Source organism: Symsagittifera roscoffensis, chromosome 3, assembly GCF_963678635.1.
Source record: "Symsagittifera roscoffensis chromosome 3, txSymRosc1.1, whole genome shotgun sequence".
Classification (NCBI taxonomy): domain Eukaryota; kingdom Metazoa; phylum Xenacoelomorpha; order Acoela; family Convolutidae; genus Symsagittifera; species Symsagittifera roscoffensis.
Window position 1 is genome coordinate 35,174,860 of NC_087064.1, and position 18,359 is coordinate 35,193,218.

The 18,359-nt window shown below is 34.2% G+C and overlaps 3 protein-coding genes across 3 annotated transcripts in view; 2 read left to right on the forward strand and 1 right to left on the reverse strand.

Moving 5' to 3' along the window:
• Positions 1-18,359, reverse strand: part of LOC134842663 (116 kDa U5 small nuclear ribonucleoprotein component-like) — a 410,937-nt gene that overhangs the window by 209,839 nt on the left and 182,739 nt on the right. The gene's annotated exons all lie outside the window — the stretch shown is intronic.
• Positions 389-1,935, forward strand: LOC134841952 (dual specificity protein kinase CLK2-like). The gene has a single exon (XM_063858054.1). The coding sequence runs from the start codon at positions 468-470 to the stop codon at positions 1,848-1,850; it is 1,383 nt and encodes a 460-aa protein (XP_063714124.1). The 5' UTR covers positions 389-467; the 3' UTR covers positions 1,851-1,935.
• Positions 10,132-18,359, forward strand: part of LOC134841470 (chloride channel protein 2-like) — a gene marked incomplete in the record, with an annotated part of 13,860 nt that continues 5,632 nt past the window's right edge. The window contains 1 exon segment of the mRNA XM_063857479.1: positions 10,132-10,308.

Here is an 18,359-nt window from a genome sequence, read left to right on the forward strand (position 1 = left end):
CGATGAACGTAGTTCAACCTCTTATATAGCTAGTGATGATTTTTTTTTCGTTTTCTTGAAAAAACTAAAAATGCTCTGAAAACGCGCATTAATGCTTATAAATGCACCTATGAATGCCCTTAGATATATATGCTTTTTAAATTTCAATTCAAGTTCATTTGCTAGAAGGTAGGCCAAATTCACTCTCCAATAATGAAAGCTGAAATGGCGCAAAAAATGTGATCGATTTCCAGATTCGAAAATGGAATTTAGTTTTTAGATTTCACAGCGGAATAAAAACGGATTTAAGTACGGAAACGCGCTGTAGCGTCCGCTTTGTTTTATTAATTAATCAAAGTTTCCGATCTTTAAGTTTTTTTCCGATCGTAAAATAAATTTTTCAGGGTTAATATTTTTAGGTTACAATGCGCATCACACTGCCCTTTGTTATGTAGACAGAAAAAAGATAGCCTGCTTACTTGCATGGAATGGCTGGTGGCGCTAAAAGATGTCGAAGCAGAAGCAATAAACCAAAGCAAGTCGATAAATCTCGCTCAGGAAGATCGACACAACAGCAAAAAACTAGCAATTTCCGGCGTCGTGGACCCGAGAACCACGTCGAATCACGTCAATTAGATCACCAAGAAAATGGGAAAAGCAAAAGCAGAAAACGCACCAACGGAAATTGTGAAAATTATCCCGAAGAACATTCCAAAACGAAGTGGCGAAAATCAAGCAGTAGTGTGTCCAGATCGAGATCTGGGTCAAGCGGTAGCAGAAGTTTTGAGAGTTACAAGAATGGACCACGAGCTGATGCTGATAACCATTTGGTTTATTGGAGTGGGGACATAATCGGCCATAGATACCAGATTTTGAGTACCATAGGGGAGGGAACATTTGGAAAAGTCGTGCTGTGCATGGATAAAAAGAGCAAAGAGAAAGTGGCTCTGAAGGTGATCAAAAGAGTCGATAAGTATTTTAGATCAGCCAAAATTGAGATAGACGTACTAAAAGAAATCCTGAAAAGGGATCCGAAATTGCAACATCGTTGTGTGAGGTTATTGGACCATTTCGATTATCACGGGTTCATGTGTTTGTCATTTGAGGAGCTCGGTGTTAGCGTGTATGACTTTTTGAATGAGAACGAGTATGTGCCTTTTCCAATGGAGCATGTCAAGGCTATTTCTTATCAGCTGATAGACTCGGTTGCATTTCTTCATCGGCACCGGATTATACACACTGACTTAAAACCAGAGAACATTTTGTTTGTGAACTCGGATTGGGAAAATGTTTATAACAGAAGATTAAACAAAAATGAAAGAAGAGTTAAAAGCGCAGAGGTGCGTCTGATTGACTTCGGCTCAGCTACTTACGCCAAAGACAGTCGCCACTCTACTGTCGTTAGCACCAGACATTACAGAGCACTGGAAGTGATTCTTGAACTGGGTTGGGACGAGAAGTGCGATGCGTGGAGTGTGGGTGCAATCATGTTTGAACTACACACCGGCGATGCCCTTTTCCAGACTCACGATAACTGGGAACACCTCGCCATGATGAAGTATATCTTGGGTCCATTTCCACAGCAGATGGTGAGTAAGACGAGGAAGCGAAAGTACTTTCGGCGCCACGGAGATCTAGACTGGGACTTCGAAGAAGACAGCACAAGTAATTGTAGAATAAAATCTATGTGTAGACCCCTCACAGACTGCATAGTTCACAGAAGTTCAATCGGAAACGATGATGACAACAAAGGTTTGTTGCAAGTAATCCAGGGACTGCTCGCTTATCAGCCTTCAAGTCGATTATCCATGAGACGATGTTTGAAACACGGCTTTTTCGATTCTGTGCGCCAGATTTACCAAGTTAAATAGCAAAAAAAAAAACAGTTTTATAATGTGTTTGGTAATTTCGTTTTAATTCTTATTTAATTCATGTTAATTCATTTTTCTATTCCTGTTAACTTGTCAACTGAATTGAAGGGATAAGTGTGCAATAATAAAGGTTCCACAACTGTCAAATTTTCCTTGTGAATATATATTTTCCTTGTGAAAGCGAAGGGCTTGCTTCCTGCAGTTTTGAAAACCGTTAGCAAGCTATCTATTGCATCTGCCACGTGATAAAAGAAAACGAAAAATTTCAAGCTTCGGGCTTTTTCGGTTTTATTAAATATCTGTACTTTTTAAGTAGAGGGATGGGCCGTAATGAAAATTAGGCTAAGTCAAAGCAGATCAAAGTTGATTCAGGTAAGAGAGTAGAGACTATCCACTGCTTATTATCCATATTTATAGTATATCAAACCTTTTACCCGTGCGAGCTGGGCTGTCTTCGAGGGAGCCAAAACTGCGCGAAAAAAAAACCATTTTCAATGTTCACAAAAAAAATAAAGAAAAAACTGGATGCTGATGTTTTTTTTTTCTGGCACATTTTTCTAAAACTTAACTAGCAATTAAAAGGGATCATTTGGTGCCACTTTTGCTGTATAGCATGATAATTTAATAGAATGTGTTCTCTCTGACGATTCAGATGCGAGGACGTGAGACTGCTTCTATCCTGTTCGGTAGAACGATTTAGGCACATATGAAAAGTTTCATTTTTAAAGGCCCATATAGCCTGTTCTTTCCATATTTCGTGTTTTGCTTTTTTTGGCTACTTTGTTGCCGTTTTCTCGCTTGCGAAATGCAGCTTTGCCTGTGTAAATTATGGGCTCACTGTTAAATGAGCTGAATCGCACGTGTCTGTGTTTGAGTTTGACCGGGACCTGTTTTTTATTCAGTCGGGAAATATTCCTTGCCAAAAAATTGTCGGCCTATTATAAAGAGTAATGAACGTAGTGAGGACTCTTATAAAGGTTTTGCTGATTTTTTTGTTTTTTTTTAAAGAAAAAGTCTCAAAACTTGTTCACGCTCAATTTTGATTTTTCCATTTATTTTTTTTTTCGCGTGAATTTTTTTCGGATCTTATTAACTGTTTCGGTGAAGTCCCATTTGTCTTAAGATTCATTTGTAGCAATATGAAAAAGCGGTTCTATTTGTACTAAAAATTTTCAACTCGATTTCTGATTGGTCGTGTTGCGATCCAACGAATTTTCGATTCAGTTTTCTACTGTTCAAACCGCATAAAATTAACCAGCAGATTAGTAACCGCCAACGTGTTGTGAGCTTGCCAACAGAGGGAAGAACTCTAGACGAAAATAAGAGCCGGTTAACGCCGCAAAGCAGCGACGCGCGCATAGGGCACCCACCTGCGAAGATAAACCAAGAGCTTAAAACAGTCGGCTTAGTAGTCGTTTAGCCAATTGATTATTTTTGCTACTAACGCGATTGATTTTTCATTTTGGTACAAATGGGACTGACTTTTCATTTTGGTGCTTGTGAATACCCTCCACTATTCCACCCCTCTATTTCGGTTTTCGGAAATTCAACTAGGGCTGTCACATGTTCAATAGCTTAAAACACTTTTAAATGTTTGCTATGCAGGTATTATATGAATAGTGACTAATTCAAATACGAACGCGCGAAATTGAAAACCGAATTAATTTTTCACTTTTTTCAAATGCATATTTTTTACAGAAGTAGTTGTCTTAAATAATACATGCATAGGGGGAAATAGTTAACAAGGTCCAAAAGGGGGGGAATAATTATATTTTTTGCTATATAATTTTTGGTTCAAAGTTTTTCTTGACAACAATTTTGTTTTTGGTTCTACGGAAGTTTACCAAAAGTTGCCTCTAGATAATATTTTTTGTTTTTGCATTAAACGCCGTCGATTGTGTTTTTAGCAACTATAATATCATTTCAGACAACGTTTTGAAGTTTCTTTAGTTTTGGTTTTTCTTTTTTTGTTTTGGACTTGGTGGCTTGCTTTTACTCTCTGCTAGCTTGCAGTGCTATTTTCGTTTATGTAGTATCGAGAGTGATGCGAAGCTTCGCTTCGCCTCTATGTGAAAAGCTCAATTTCTGTACACACCTGAAGTTTTTTCTTGCATTGCTAAAGCTCTTTTTACCTTTTTTGCTTGTTTGCGACGTGTAGCTTTGTGCGTAGTATTTTTTTATCACTATGCCCTCAAATTACTCTATATATGACACAATTGGTTTCTTTTATAGAAAATTTCCTTCAATTACACGATTATAGCCAATGTTCAATTCAGAGGCCAACTTCTTCTCTTCACATTTCGAGTTTATATAGCAAAGTTAAGCGGATCGTATTCATAGGTCCCAAAATGAAGAACCAGTCCCATAGGTCCCAAAATCAACAAGCAAACGCATAAGTTCTAAACGTTTTTTCAATTGGTCAAAAGACTAAATTAGCCGAGTCTCTGTTTAAGGTCGCCGGTTGGCGCGCTACCCGCGCGTCTCCGATTTGCGGCAATAGCCGGCTTTAATTTTCGTACATAGTCCTACCCTCTGTTGGTAAGCTCGCAACACATTGGCGTTGCTTCGGCGGTCACTATTCTGACGCTTGTGTGTGCTGCTGGAGCAGTAACAATCAAATTGGTTGGCTCAAATTTCAACCAATCAGAATTCAAGAAGATAATTATTTCATAAAGACTTATGCGACTGAGTTTTTTTTATCTTGGGTGATATGATTATTGAGAAATATAGGAATTCACCGTTTAAGCGTCCGACGATCAGGAGGAAAGCATTTAAATTATGGTTCCCTCAAACGACTCCAGTTTTCATTGCAGTTGCTTTTTATGTTTTCATTTACTGCTGCAATTCGTAATTATTTTAACCTTGACTTCGTATTTTCCCTTTTTTATTTTTAGGCATTATCACGAACTTTTGAGGCATTTGTATAGTTCTATAATCTTACCAGGCAGAACAAACAACACTAATTTGAAGATTAAAAAAAGTTTTTTTTTTGTTGTTTTACGAATATGGTCAGAACATTCTGTGCTAGCTGCACAACAACTGGCTATCCTTGTTTAAATTTGCTTAAAGGAGAATAAATCATGTCAAACCCTCCAAATATAAAAATGGAAGTGACGCAAGAAAACTTGAGTAAAATTACGTTTGGAATTGAATTTGAAATTCAGATTGCCAGCGGAATAAAAAACATTATATTTTGTCCCAGTTTCTTCTAGTTGGGAAAAGATTTTTAAAAATTGAAGGGCTAAAGCGTGATAAAATTCCGTTTCAAAAAATTTTCGGCTTATGATTTGTCTGCTTATGTTATGTCGGCTGTGTTGCCACGTCGTAGAATACTTTTTATACAGTTTTCATTGCAGTTTCTTTTTTATGTTTTCATTTATTCCTGCAATTTGTGATTATTTTAACCTTTTTCGTATTTTTTCCTATTTTGTTTTTTTTTGTTTTAAAATTTCTTCGGCCGATGTGATTTCAGCTCATAATTTATCGGCTTGGCAACCTAATTTTGGGTCATTTGAGGTAACCATACTTCGAATTTTTTCCTCCAGATAGCACAAATTGTTAAAGTTCTCAAAATTTATAGTTCAAATGTTTCATGACGATTTTTTTGCTCGAAAATTGTTTCTGAGTTTTCATAAAACGCCGTCGATTGTGTTTCAAGAATGTGTCGAATGTGTTAAACGTAGTCGAATGTGTTTTCCGCAAATAGAACATGATTCCAGACAGCATTTGAAGTTTTTAGTTGTTTTCTTTGAAAATTCTTCCGTTTTCTTTGGACTTGGTTAATTCATTTCCTTTCCTGTCTGCTAGCTTGCAATAGTATTTTCGTGGTTTCGCAATTGATGCGAAGCTACGTTTCGAATCTGTGTTTTTTTATAAACATTGACTTTTTAGGCGCAAAAAAATTTGATTTTACGAAAGCCAATTTGGAAGCTTCATTAAGCGCTCTCTTGGTTGCAAAATTTTATATTTTATACTAAAGTAAAACTTTTGGTGCAGAAAATAAGAAACATTTTGAGAAACGTTTTTCTGATCTTTTTTTTTCATTTCTTTTAATGTTTGAAGACAATTGTGGAATGTTAAGCCCAAATCACTAACTTTTTAGGAATTTGTATAGTTCTATAATCACACCAGGCAGAACAAATGACGCTAATTTGAAGATTAAACGTTTTTTTGTTGATTTACGAATATTGTCGGAACCTTCCGTGGTACTTGCACATCAACTGGCTATCCTTGTTTACATAGTTTAAAGGAGAATAAGTCATGCCCTCTAAATATGAAAATGGAAGTGACCCAAGAAAACTTGAATGAAATAACGTTTGCAATTGAATTTGAAATTCAGATTGCCAGCGGAATAAAAAACATTATATTTTGTCCCAGTTTCTTCTAGTTGGGAAAAGATTTTTAAAAATTGAAGGGCTAAAGCGTGATAAAATTCCGTTTCAAAAAATTTTCGGCTTATGATTTGTCTGCTTATGTTATGTCGGCTGTGTTGCCACGTCGTAGAATACTTTTTATACAGTTTTCATTGCAGTTTCTTTTTTATGTTTTCATTTATTCCTGCAATTTGTGATTATTTTAACCTTTTTCGTATTTTTTCCTATTTTGTTTTTTTTGTTTTAAAATTTCTTCGGCCGATGTGATTTCAGCTCATAATTTATCGGCTTGGCAACCTAATTTTGGGTCATTTGAGGTAACCATACTTCGAATTTTTTCCTCCAGATAGCACAAATTGTTAAAGTTCTCAAAATTTATAGTTCAAATGTTTCATGACGATTTTTTTGCTCGAAAATTGTTTCTGAGTTTTCATAAAACGCCGTCGATTGTGTTTCAAGAATGTGTCGAATGTGTTAAACGTAGTCGAATGTGTTTTCCGCAAATAGAACATGATTCCAGACAGCATTTGAAGTTTTTAGTTGTTTTCTTTGAAAATTCTTCCGTTTTCTTTGGACTTGGTTAATTCATTTCCTTTCCTGTCTGCTAGCTTGCAATAGTATTTTCGTGGTTTCGCAATTGATGCGAAGCTACGTTTCGAATCTGTGTTTTTTATAAACATTGACTTTTTAGGCGCAAAAAAATTTGATTTTACGAAAGCCAATTTGGAAGCTTCATTAAGCGCTCTCTTGGTTGCAAAATTTTATATTTTATACTAAAGTAAAACTTTTGGTGCAGAAAATAAGAAACATTTTGAGAAACGTTTTTCTGATCTTTTTTTTTTCATTTCTTTTAATGTTTGAAGACAATTGTGGAATGTTAAGCCCAAATCACTAACTTTTTAGGAATTTGTATAGTTCTATAATCACACCAGGCAGAACAAATGACGCTAATTTGAAGATTAAACGTTTTTTTGTTGATTTACGAATATTGTCGGAACCTTCCGTGGTACTTGCACATCAACTGGCTATCCTTGTTTACATAGTTTAAAGGAGAATAAGTCATGCCCTCTAAATATGAAAATGGAAGTGACCCAAGAAAACTTGAATGAAATAACGTTTGCAATTGAATTTTAAATTCAGATTGCTAGCGGAATAAAAAATATTATGTTTTGTCCCAGTTTCTTCTAATTGGGAAAAGATTTTTAAAAATGAAAGGGCTGAAGCGTAATAATTTTTTCCTCGAAATTTGAAAAATTCCGCTTCAAAAAATTGTCGGCATATGATTTGTCTGCTTATGTTATGTCGGCTGTGTTGCCACTTCGTAGAATACTTTTTATACAGTTTTCATTGCAGTTGCTTTTTGTGTTTTCATTTAATCCTGCAATTTGTGATTATTTTAACCTTTTTCGTAATTTTTCCTTTTTGTTTTTTTTTGCTTTAAAATTTCTCCGGCCGATGTGATTTCAGCTCATAATTTATCGGCTTGCCAACCTAATTTTGGGTCGTTTGAGGGAACCATTTCTTAAATGCTTTCCTCCAGATCGCACAAATTGTTAAAATTCTCAAAATTTATTGTTCAAATGTTTCTTGACAATTTTTTAGCTCGAAAATTGTTTTTGAATTTTCATAAAACGCCGTCAAATGTGTTTCTGGAATGTCTTGAATGTCTTGAATGTGCTAAACGACGTCGATTGTGTTTTCCGCAAATAGAAAGTAATTAATGCCCGGCAACATTTGAAGTTTTTTAGTTGTGTTTCTTCGAAAATTTTCCGTTCTCTTTGGACTTAGTAGCTCCATTTTCTTTCCTGTTGCTAGCTTGCAATGATATTTCCGTGGTATCGTAATTGATGCGATGCTTCGCTTCAGCTCTGTGTTTATCAAAATTGACTGTTTAGGCGTTAAAAAAGTTGGTTTTGCTAAAAAGAAAACCAGTTCGGAAGCTTCATTAAGCGCTCTCTTGGCTAAAAAGTTTTATACAAAGTAAAACTTTTAGTGAAGAAGATCAGGAAACATTTGAGAAACATTTTTTTTTTTGGTTTTTTTTTCGTTTATTTGATTTTTGGCGACAGTTGTAGAATGTTATGCCTAAATCACTAACTTTTTAGGCATTTGTATAGTTCTATAATCACCAGGCAAAAGAAACGACGCTAATTTGAAGATTAAAAAAAGTTTTTTTTTGTAGTTTAACGAATAAAGTCGGAACATTTTGTGCTTCTTGCACAGCAACCGGCTATCCTTGTTTCAATTTGCTTAAAGGAGATTAAATCATGCCCTCTAAATATGAATATGGAAGTGACGCGACAAAACTTGAATGAGTTTACGTTAGCAATTGATTTTTAAATTCACGATTGCCAGCGGAATAAAATACATTGTTTTGTCCCAGTTTCTTCTAGTTGGGAAAAGATTTTTAAAAATCAAAGTGCTGAAGCGTGATAATTTTTTCCTCGAAATTTGAGAGAAGTAACCAGTCTATGTTGGGCTGCATGTTGACAAAATGAAGCATGGTACATAATGCATCATTCTATTTAACAATCGATACGCGTATAGTCCACAATTGAAGCTGTTAAGAATGAGACAAAGTTAAAAGCAAAACAGAGTTCAGTTCAAATGTAAAGTTTTTAGAAGCCTAAACCATAGTAATGAACTAGTGTATGCAAACGTTCCACCTCTGTATATAAGTTAAACAGCAAACCTTGCTGTGGTGTGTCGAAATGTTTTTTTTTTACATTAAATGGAAAATTTTATTTGTTTTATTCCAAAAGTGTATCGAAAGAGGAAGCAGTTCATTTCAAATGAAAGTTAAGTAAATAATTTGAGAGAAAAACAGTTTTTCCTGGAAGACAAATATTGCAATTGAATAGCAAACTTGATGAAATTGTAGCTATCAAAAACTATTGCATGTGCAAACTGCATTTGTCGGACAAGCATTCTGCTCATAATCAGCTGCATGCGTAATTTCTAATTCATTTTTGTGGCCAACATATTTCTGAGTATATTGAGCTAAAATTTTTACTGATAACAATTTAGAATTTTTTAAATTATTTTTATGTCAAACGAAGTTTGAACTTTTGAAAAACTGTTTTCGAGCTGTATAGGGCAATTCTAGATGATCAGTTTCTGTCTTTTTAATTGCACTAAGTTTTGAGCCGTAACTTGGCAATTGTTTTATTTTTTTTTCGGCGCTATGTTGCCCTTATTCTTTTTCGAGGATGGCCTAAATTTAAGCTGCTGTGTTTGACTCGTTGGTACATTTTTTCACTTCTAAGTGTTTTGATATAAGTGTTTTGTTGCGTTTGTTAACTTCCACCACTGTTTGAGCTAAGTGTAAGCTGAAAGATTTGGAGCAAATATGTCAAATACCATATCGCGAATTGAAAAGAAAAAGCGTTAAAAGCGAGATATAAATAAGATGTTTCAATTTATGTATCAATGGATCAAAGTTTTTTCTACATCCATGCGGCATTACTTTCACCGAGAAAAATAACATCAGTTATAAAAGTAAATTTATCAATACTTACCAATTTAAGATTTCAATTAGACATGTTAATGGTCGGTAAACATACTGAAGTTGAATAATCCATTATACCCTCATAGTAACCTGGAAACCTTACCATAATTATAGTTCTAGGCGCTGATATGGATTATTTTGTTTGACCTTATCAATTTTTAGCGTAAGAGTGCCTTAACAATCAAAATTTGGAAATTAATTCGTTGAACTTTTTTCTGTGCCAAATGATAGTTTTGTGCTTATTTAACAAGAAATGAAACATTTATCGAAAATATCTCAGCGGGAAGTGATATGGACAGAGCATGTTATAGTTGGTCGAATTGTAATTAGAATCAATGAGCCAGCTGTTTGCCCTTTGCAACACGCTTTAGAATAATCAAACAAACTTGTTTGGAGTTGCTCATTTACCAAATTAGTCATTTAAAGTTATGACGCTCTGGCAATCGCAACTTCAGTCGATAGTCAAATAAGTGGGCAGTTCATAGAACTTGAAAAAAAGTAGATTTCTTCTGCTCAGAAGAAACGAACTTCACTTCTGGAAAAGAGGGATCATTGGTTGTCGAAATTAAGGGAAAAGGTTAGTGTTATATTTTCTAGCAGTTGTGAATTTTCTGAGGCTAGGATATCTCTCTTCAAAAATACAAGGATTCGGTTGGGTATTGTTACGGCAGCCGCGGAAAAAACATCTGATCCAAACAGGTGTTTTCCTTTTGGTCGCAATAAATTTGTCTGAAATTCTTACCTGGATGAAGTTTAAATGAGTGGATGTGCTTTTCGATGCCTGTGTGATCGCAGCATGAGTTATTGATTATTTTTTGGATCGAAAAATTGTTATGTGCGGAGAATTATTTCATTTCTTTGAAAAGGAGCGACGGAATGAGTTTTTCGGAATGAAAAACAGTAACGAGCGCAAATATTTGATTTTGTTTTTTAATGAAAAAGGACGTTGAAGTGACTAAGGTCTCCGATTCCCGGTCGAGGACCACCATGATCTTTACTGCCATCTTTTTCTGTAAAATAATTATATTGTTTTGGTTTTAGCAGATTTTCAGGTTTCACCAGATATAAATGTAATTTTGCACTTCCTATGAGCATTGATTTTGCATCAGGATTCTAGATTTCTAACGCTGGCTGAAATCTCCACCGGTTGAGAGATTTTTATGTAAAAGCTGCCCGAAAGCTTGTCTAGATGCGTTAACAGCAGGCAGATTTTAAGGATATTTGACAGGGTTATTATACGGGTTATTTTTCCTATCACTAAAAATGGTGAGAAATCTTGTCTTCGTATGTTCTAATTTTTTTCCACGCGAAATCCGTTACCACAAATAATCATCTGAATGGGTCAAGTGATAATAAAAATTAAACCCTTTCAATTGGTGATTTTAACGAAATCAAAAATTTCCAAAAAGTTAACCCAGCGACGAGAAAAATCGGTTCGAAATTTTTGCTTTTTAAACTCACTCCAGCAAGTAACAGTTGTTAGATAAAAAATGATTCTAAGCCAAAATACGGCAAAAATTTCGGGGAAGTTAAATTTTAAGTTGTTTTAAGAACGTGGTCGGAACACAGGGATGCCAAAATAATTATTGCAATATAATTGCAGTTGAAAAATAAATAATTGTATTGTTTCAAATCTAATAAATAATTTTTATTTTGCTAGGCAAAAAATAAATTATTGCAGTTATTGCTAAAATGGAAAAAATGTATATAATGTTTGAAAAATTCCGCTTCAAAAAATTGTCGGCATATGATTTGTCTGCTTATGTTATGTCGGCTGTGTTGCCACTTCGTAGAATACTTTTTATACAGTTTTCATTGCAGTTGCTTTTTGTGTTTTCATTTAATCCTGCAATTTGTGATTATTTTAACCTTTTTCGTAATTTTTCCTTTTTGTTTTTTTTTGCTTTAAAATTTCTCCGGCCGATGTGATTTCAGCTCATAATTTATCGGCTTGTCAACCTAATTTTGGGTCGTTTGAGGGAACCATTTCTTAAATGCTTTCCTCCAGATCGCACAAATTGTTAAAATTCTCAAAATTTATTGTTCAAATGTTTCTTGACAATTTTTTAGCTCGAAAATTGTTTTTGAATTTTCATAAAACGCCGTCAAATGTGTTTCTGGAATGTCTTGAATGTGCTAAACGACGTCGATTGTGTTTTCCGCAAATAGAAAGTAATTAATGCCCGGCAACATTTGAAGTTTTTTAGTTGTGTTTCTTCGAAAATTTTTCCGTTCTCTTTGGACTTAGTAGCTCCATTTTCTTTCCTGTTGCTAGCTTGCAATGATATTTCCGTGGTATCGTAATTGATGCGATGCTTCGCTTCAGCTCTGTGTTTATCAAAATTGACTGTTTAGGCGTTAAAAAAGTTGGTTTTGCTAAAAAGAAAACCAGTTCGGAAGCTTCATTAAGCGCTCTCTTGGCTAAAAAGTTTTATACAAAGTAAAACTTTTAGTGAAGAAGATCAGGAAACATTTGAGAAACATTTTTTTTTTGGTTTTTTTTTTCGTTTATTTGATTTTTGGCGACAGTTGTAGAATGTTATGCCTAAATCACTAACTTTTTAGGCATTTGTATAGTTCTATAATCACCAGGCAAAAGACACGACGCTAATTTGAAGATTAAAAAAAGTTTTTTTTTGTAGTTTAACGAATAAAGTCGGAACATTTTGTGCTTCTTGCACAGCAACTGGCTATCCTTGTTTCAATTTGCTTAAAGGAGATTAAATCATGCCCTCTAAATATGAATATGGAAGTGACGCGACAAAACTTGAATGAGTTTACGTTAGCAATTGATTTTTAAATTCACGATTGCCAGCGGAATAAAATACATTGTTTTGTCCCAGTTTCTTCTAGTTGGGAAAAGATTTTTAAAAATCAAAGTGCTGAAGCGTGATAATTTTTTCCTCGAAATTTGAGAGAAGTAACCAGTCTATGTTGGGCTGCATGTTGACAAAATGAAGCATGGTACATAATGCATCATTCTATTTAACAATCGATACGCGTATAGTCCACAATTGAAGCTGTTAAGAATGAGACAAAGTTAAAAGCAAAACAGAGTTCAGTTCAAATGTAAAGTTTTTAGAAGCCTAAACCATAGTAATGAACTAGTGTATGCAAACGTTCCACCTCTGTATATAAGTTAAACAGCAAACCTTGCTGTGGTGTGTCGAAATGTTTTTTTTTTACATTAAATGGAAAATTTTATTTGTTTTATTCCAAAGGTGTATCGAAAGAGGAAGCAGTTCATTTCAAATGAAAGTTAAGTAAATAATTTGAGAGAAAAACAGTTTTTCCTGGAAGACAAATATTGCAATTGAATAGCAAACTTGATGAAATTGTAGCTATCAAAAACTATTGCATGTGCAAACTGCATTTGTCGGACAAGCATTCTGCTCATAATCAGCTGCATGCGTAATTTCTAATTCATTTTTGTGGCCAACATATTTCTGAGTATATTGAGCTAAAATTTTTACTGATAACAATTTAGAATTTTTTAAATTATTTTTATGTCAAACGAAGTTTGAACTTTTGAAAAACTGTTTTCGAGCTGTATAGGGCAATTCTAGATGATCAGTTTCTGTCTTTTTAATTGCACTAAGTTTTGAGCCGTAACTTGGCAATTGTTTTATTTTTTTTTCGGCGCTATGTTGCCCTTATTCTTTTTCGAGGATGGCCTAAATTTAAGCTGCTGTGTTTGACTCGTTGGTACATTTTTTCACTTCTAAGTGTTTTGATATAAGTGTTTTGTTGCGTTTGTTAACTTCCACCACTGTTTGAGCTAAGTGTAAGCTGAAAGATTTGGAGCAAATATGTCAAATACCATATCGCGAATTGAAAAGAAAAAGCGTTAAAAGCGAGATATAAATAAGATGTTTCAATTTATGTATCAATGGATCAAAGTTTTTTCTACATCCATGCGGCATTACTTTCACCGAGAAAAATAACATCAGTTATAAAAGTAAATTTATCAATACTTACCAATTTAAGATTTCAATTAGACATGTTAATGGTCGGTAAACATACTGAAGTTGAATAATCCATTATACCCTCATAGTAACCTGGAAACCTTACCATAATTATAGTTCTAGGCGCTGATATGGATTATTTTGTTTGACCTTATCAATTTTTAGCGTAAGAGTGCCTTAACAATCAAAATTTGGAAATTAATTCGTTGAACTTTTTTCTGTGCCAAATGATAGTTTTGTGCTTATTTAACAAGAAATGAAACATTTATCGAAAATATCTCAGCGGGAAGTGATATGGACAGAGCATGTTATAGTTGGTCGAATTGTAATTAGAATCAATGAGCCAGCTGTTTGCCCTTTGCAACACGCTTTAGAATAATCAAACAAACTTGTTTGGAGTTGCTCATTTACCAAATTAGTCATTTAAAGTTATGACGCTCTGGCAATCGCAACTTCAGTCGATAGTCAAATAAGTGGGCAGTTCATAGAACTTGAAAAAAAGTAGATTTCTTCTGCTCAGAAGAAACGAACTTCACTTTTGGAAAAGAGGGATCATTGGTTGTCGAAATTAAGGAAAAAGGTTAGTGTTATATTTTCTAGCAGTTGTGAATTTTCTGAGGCTAGGATATCTCTCTTCAAAAATACAAGGATTCGGTTGGGTATTGTTACGGCAGCAGCGGAAAAAAACATCTGATCCAAACAGGTGTTTTCCTTTTGGTCGCAACAAATTTGTCTGAAATTCTTACCTGGATGAAGTTTAAATGAATGGATGTGTTTTTCGATGCCTGTGTGATCGCAGCATGAGTTATTGATTATTTTTTGGATTTAAAAATTGTTATGAGCAGAGAATTATTTCATTTCTTTAAAAAGGAGCGACGGAATGAGTTTTTCGGAATGAAAAACAGTAACGAGCGCAAGTATTTGATTTTGTTTTTTAATGAAAAAGGACGTTGAAGTGACTAAGGTCTCCGATTCTCGGTCGAGGTCCACCATGATCTTTACTGCCATCTTTTTCTGAAATAGATTGGATAGTGAAATAATTATATTGTTTTGGTTTTAGCAGATTTTCAGGCTTCACCAGATATAAATGTAATTTTGCACTTCCTATGAGCATTGATTTTGCATCAGGATTCTAGATTTCTAACGCTGGCTGAAATCTCCACCGGTTGAGATATTTTTATGTAAAAGCTGCCCGAAAGCTTGTCCAGATGCGTTAACAGCAGGCAGATTTTAAGGATATTTGACAGGGTTTTTATATGGGTTATTTTTCCGATCACTAAAAGTGGTGAGAAATCTTGTCTTCGTATGTTTTAATTTTTTTCCACGAAATCAGTTACTACAAATAATCATCTGAATGGGTCAAGTGATAAATATAATTAAAACCCTTTCAATTGGTGATTTTAACGAAATCAAAAATTTCCCAAAAGTTAACCCAGCGAGGAGAAAAATCGGTTCGAAATTTTTGCTTTTGAACTCACTCCAGCAAGTAACATTTGTTAGATAAAAAATGATTCTAACCCAAATTACGGCAAAAATTTCGGGGAAGTTAAATTTTAAGTTGCTTTAAGAACGTGGTCGGAACACAGGGATGCCAAAATAATTATTGCAATATAATTGCAGTTGAAAAATAAATAATTGTATTGTTTCAAATCTTCCAATAAATAATTTTTATTTTGCAAGGCAAAAAATAAATAATTGCAATTATTGCTAAAATGGAAAAAATGTATATATTATTTTTATGCAAAACTTCAATTGAGAGTTGAGTTTACAGTATCATGACCCCAGAATTTCTTGTTGAGATGATGGGCGTTGTTCTCTTTCTTGAGGCTCAACAAGAAGTTGGGCGGCTTGTTTCACGGCTAAATTGAGTCGGTGGCTAGCGCAACCAATAAAGGGGACTAGCCAAGAGGTAGCTAACTTACGATTCTGATTCTCGTTATCTCCTATCAAAAATGCCAATGAATCGACATTTTTGCCGAATAAATGTAGTATAAACACGATAAACTCAAAATGATTTTTCGCGTTCGTGTGCTCTTTGACCAGAAGCGGGGATAGAGCTAGCAAAGGTGTTTTTTTTAACCCCGGATGCAGTAGGATCATCAGAAGCAGCAAAAATAGCAAAGTAATGCGATGGATTATACGACCAACCGTTAAGTTATTCCAAATTTACGGGGTAAATCAGCAGCTATAAATTGTTCAACTTTTTCAGTAAGTTTACTCATGTGTTTTTGCTGCGTTGGAACCAATATTGGGTCGAGTTTTGTGTTTTTCTGAGTAAATTCTTTGTCACAAAACTCTTACGGGTAATTTTCAATCACCTTCCATTCAATCCAAGCGTGCATATTTGCAACTTTTTACGAAATAACAGAAATTTCGCCAAGTAAACTGCAAGACAATTTTCTTTCTTCTTTCCAGTTGGCGTGTGCAGTAAAAGGTTTTGAAAAACCGCTCCTTTTCTTCAGTTCTCGTGCCGTACCGCAAATGCATTTCCATCTTGATGCAGAAATTTTCGTGATTATTATAAAAGCAAACAAAAATAATCAGTTGCTGTTCCGACAGGGATGCCAAAAAAAATAAATTATATTGCAATAAATGCAACTAACTTATTTATTTTTTTGTTGTCCAAAAAGTCGGATTTTTTTTAAATTTTCCACCCTTGCAATAAAACTAAATTATTTTAAAGCCACAATTATTGCAACGCGGAATCCTTTCAAAGAGACGTAATCCAGTGCGGCCAGCCTCGCATCAGCCAGCTTGCTTTTCGTTCAAGCGAATGCGATTCTGGCTGCACTGTATTATGTCATCGACAGAATAACTTAATGATGCCGAGACAGAACAAATTAACTGTGTGTTAAGTTTCATTTTATACACGTAATGGCTCCCAGAACTAACACTCCCATCTTGATGCAGAAATTTTTGTGAAATACTGAATAACAGCTTTCTAATGAGGAGTGTTAGTTCTGGGAGCCATTACGTGTATAAAATGAAACTTAACACACAGTTAATTTGTTCTGTCTCGGCATCATTAAGTTATTCTGTCGATGACATAATACAGTGCAGCCAGAACCACATTCGCTTGAACGAAAAGCAAGCTGGCTGATGCGAGGCTGGCCGCACTGGATTACGTCATTCCTTTGAAAGGATTCCGCGTTGCAATAATTGTGGCTTTAAAATAATTTTGTTTTATTGCAAGGGTGGAAAATTTAAAAAAAATTCCGACTTTTTGGACAACAAAAAATAAATCAGTTTGTTGCATTTATTGCAATATAATTTATTTTTTGGCATCCCTGTCGGAACAGCAACTGATTATTTTTGTTTGCTTTTATAATAAGTCTAGTTAGAGAATGTCGTTTGAGATGAATATTGGGCGCCATTAACAACCCGTCTCCAATTAAATATTGTAAAAAAAAACTCAGAGCTATATAGTAATCTCACAGTTACTTTAAAATTTTCTTCTTGCCTTGTCTCAAATTGGCCCTTAGTAATTAATGGCAGAAAAATAACTCATTGCAGTTATTTTTTCCAATTGTATAATTTTCTATTCAAAATCAAATAAAGGATGCCAAAAAATGTACAAATGATAATTGCACAAAACAGAAATTTTTTGAATGAAAGTATTGACAACCTTCTTAGCGTTTTTGTTCCGGCCGTTCCCGAAATATTGTGAAAGGTGGTTCTCAGAAACTTTTCATCAGTCAAGTTTAGTAGCATAATAAATCTTTATTAATTGTTATTTGGATTCCAAAAAAAATATCAACAAGTCTGAATTGAATGTTTTTCGAACTGAAGTAGACAGAAATTGATGAGAGAGAGGCTGAAATCTGCATTGAATGCATTTCGTTAAATGTCAGTTTAACAAGTATTACCTCTCAAGCTTGCAATTTGTACCTCTTTAGTTTGCTCTTCATTTAAAAATTAACAAGAAATTTAGAAAAATAAATTTCAAACTTTTTGAATTTTTTGAGGATTTAAAAAAAAATTTCTTCATTCTTGATCTTCACTTCTTAAATCAATGTGGTCAGATCATTCTTTCTGCTAATTTTCCTGCAGATGGCTCCCCTTTTTATTGATATAAATTTAGCTGGTCTCAGAAGAATTGCTATGAACGATATAAAATCTATGGTCTCTGAGTCCAAAATTAAGACTATTACCGATGTATGGTTATTTAATAGAGAACTGCAGGGAATTGTGTATAATTCTTTTGGGAGAATTTCGAGCGAGTTAAGCAAGTGAGTAACGTTTGTTAGATGATAATCGGTTACTCGAGACGTAAAAAAAATCAATTTTTTTTCCAGGAAAACATTTTTTAAGCTTGATTTGGCAATAAAAAGATTTCACATTTGCAAAAAAAATAGAAAAATATATTTTTTTTAATTTAAAAAAATTATTTTTCAAGACAACTAGTCGATTATGATAAGTTTACTTCAGATCTATGCTTTTGTGTTTTTTTTTTCATCAGGCCACGTAAGGTACAAATTTGAAAATATATATATTGTTTTTAGTTAAGAATTTAGTCAGGACTTTCTGTGCTACTTGCGGAGTAACATGCTCCTATTTTTTCTTGACTAATTGATCGTTTTTTTATGCTTATTTCTCGAGGGAGGAATGATTCTCATTACAAATTTTGATTGGTCAAAATGATTTTCCGAGGTTTTCCTATTTG

Bases quoted from the DNA above. Each gene is read 5' to 3' on its own strand.
- LOC134841952 (XM_063858054.1), top strand. From the start codon at position 468: ATGGCTGGTGGCGCTAAAAGATGTCGAAGCAGAAGCAATAAACCAAAG.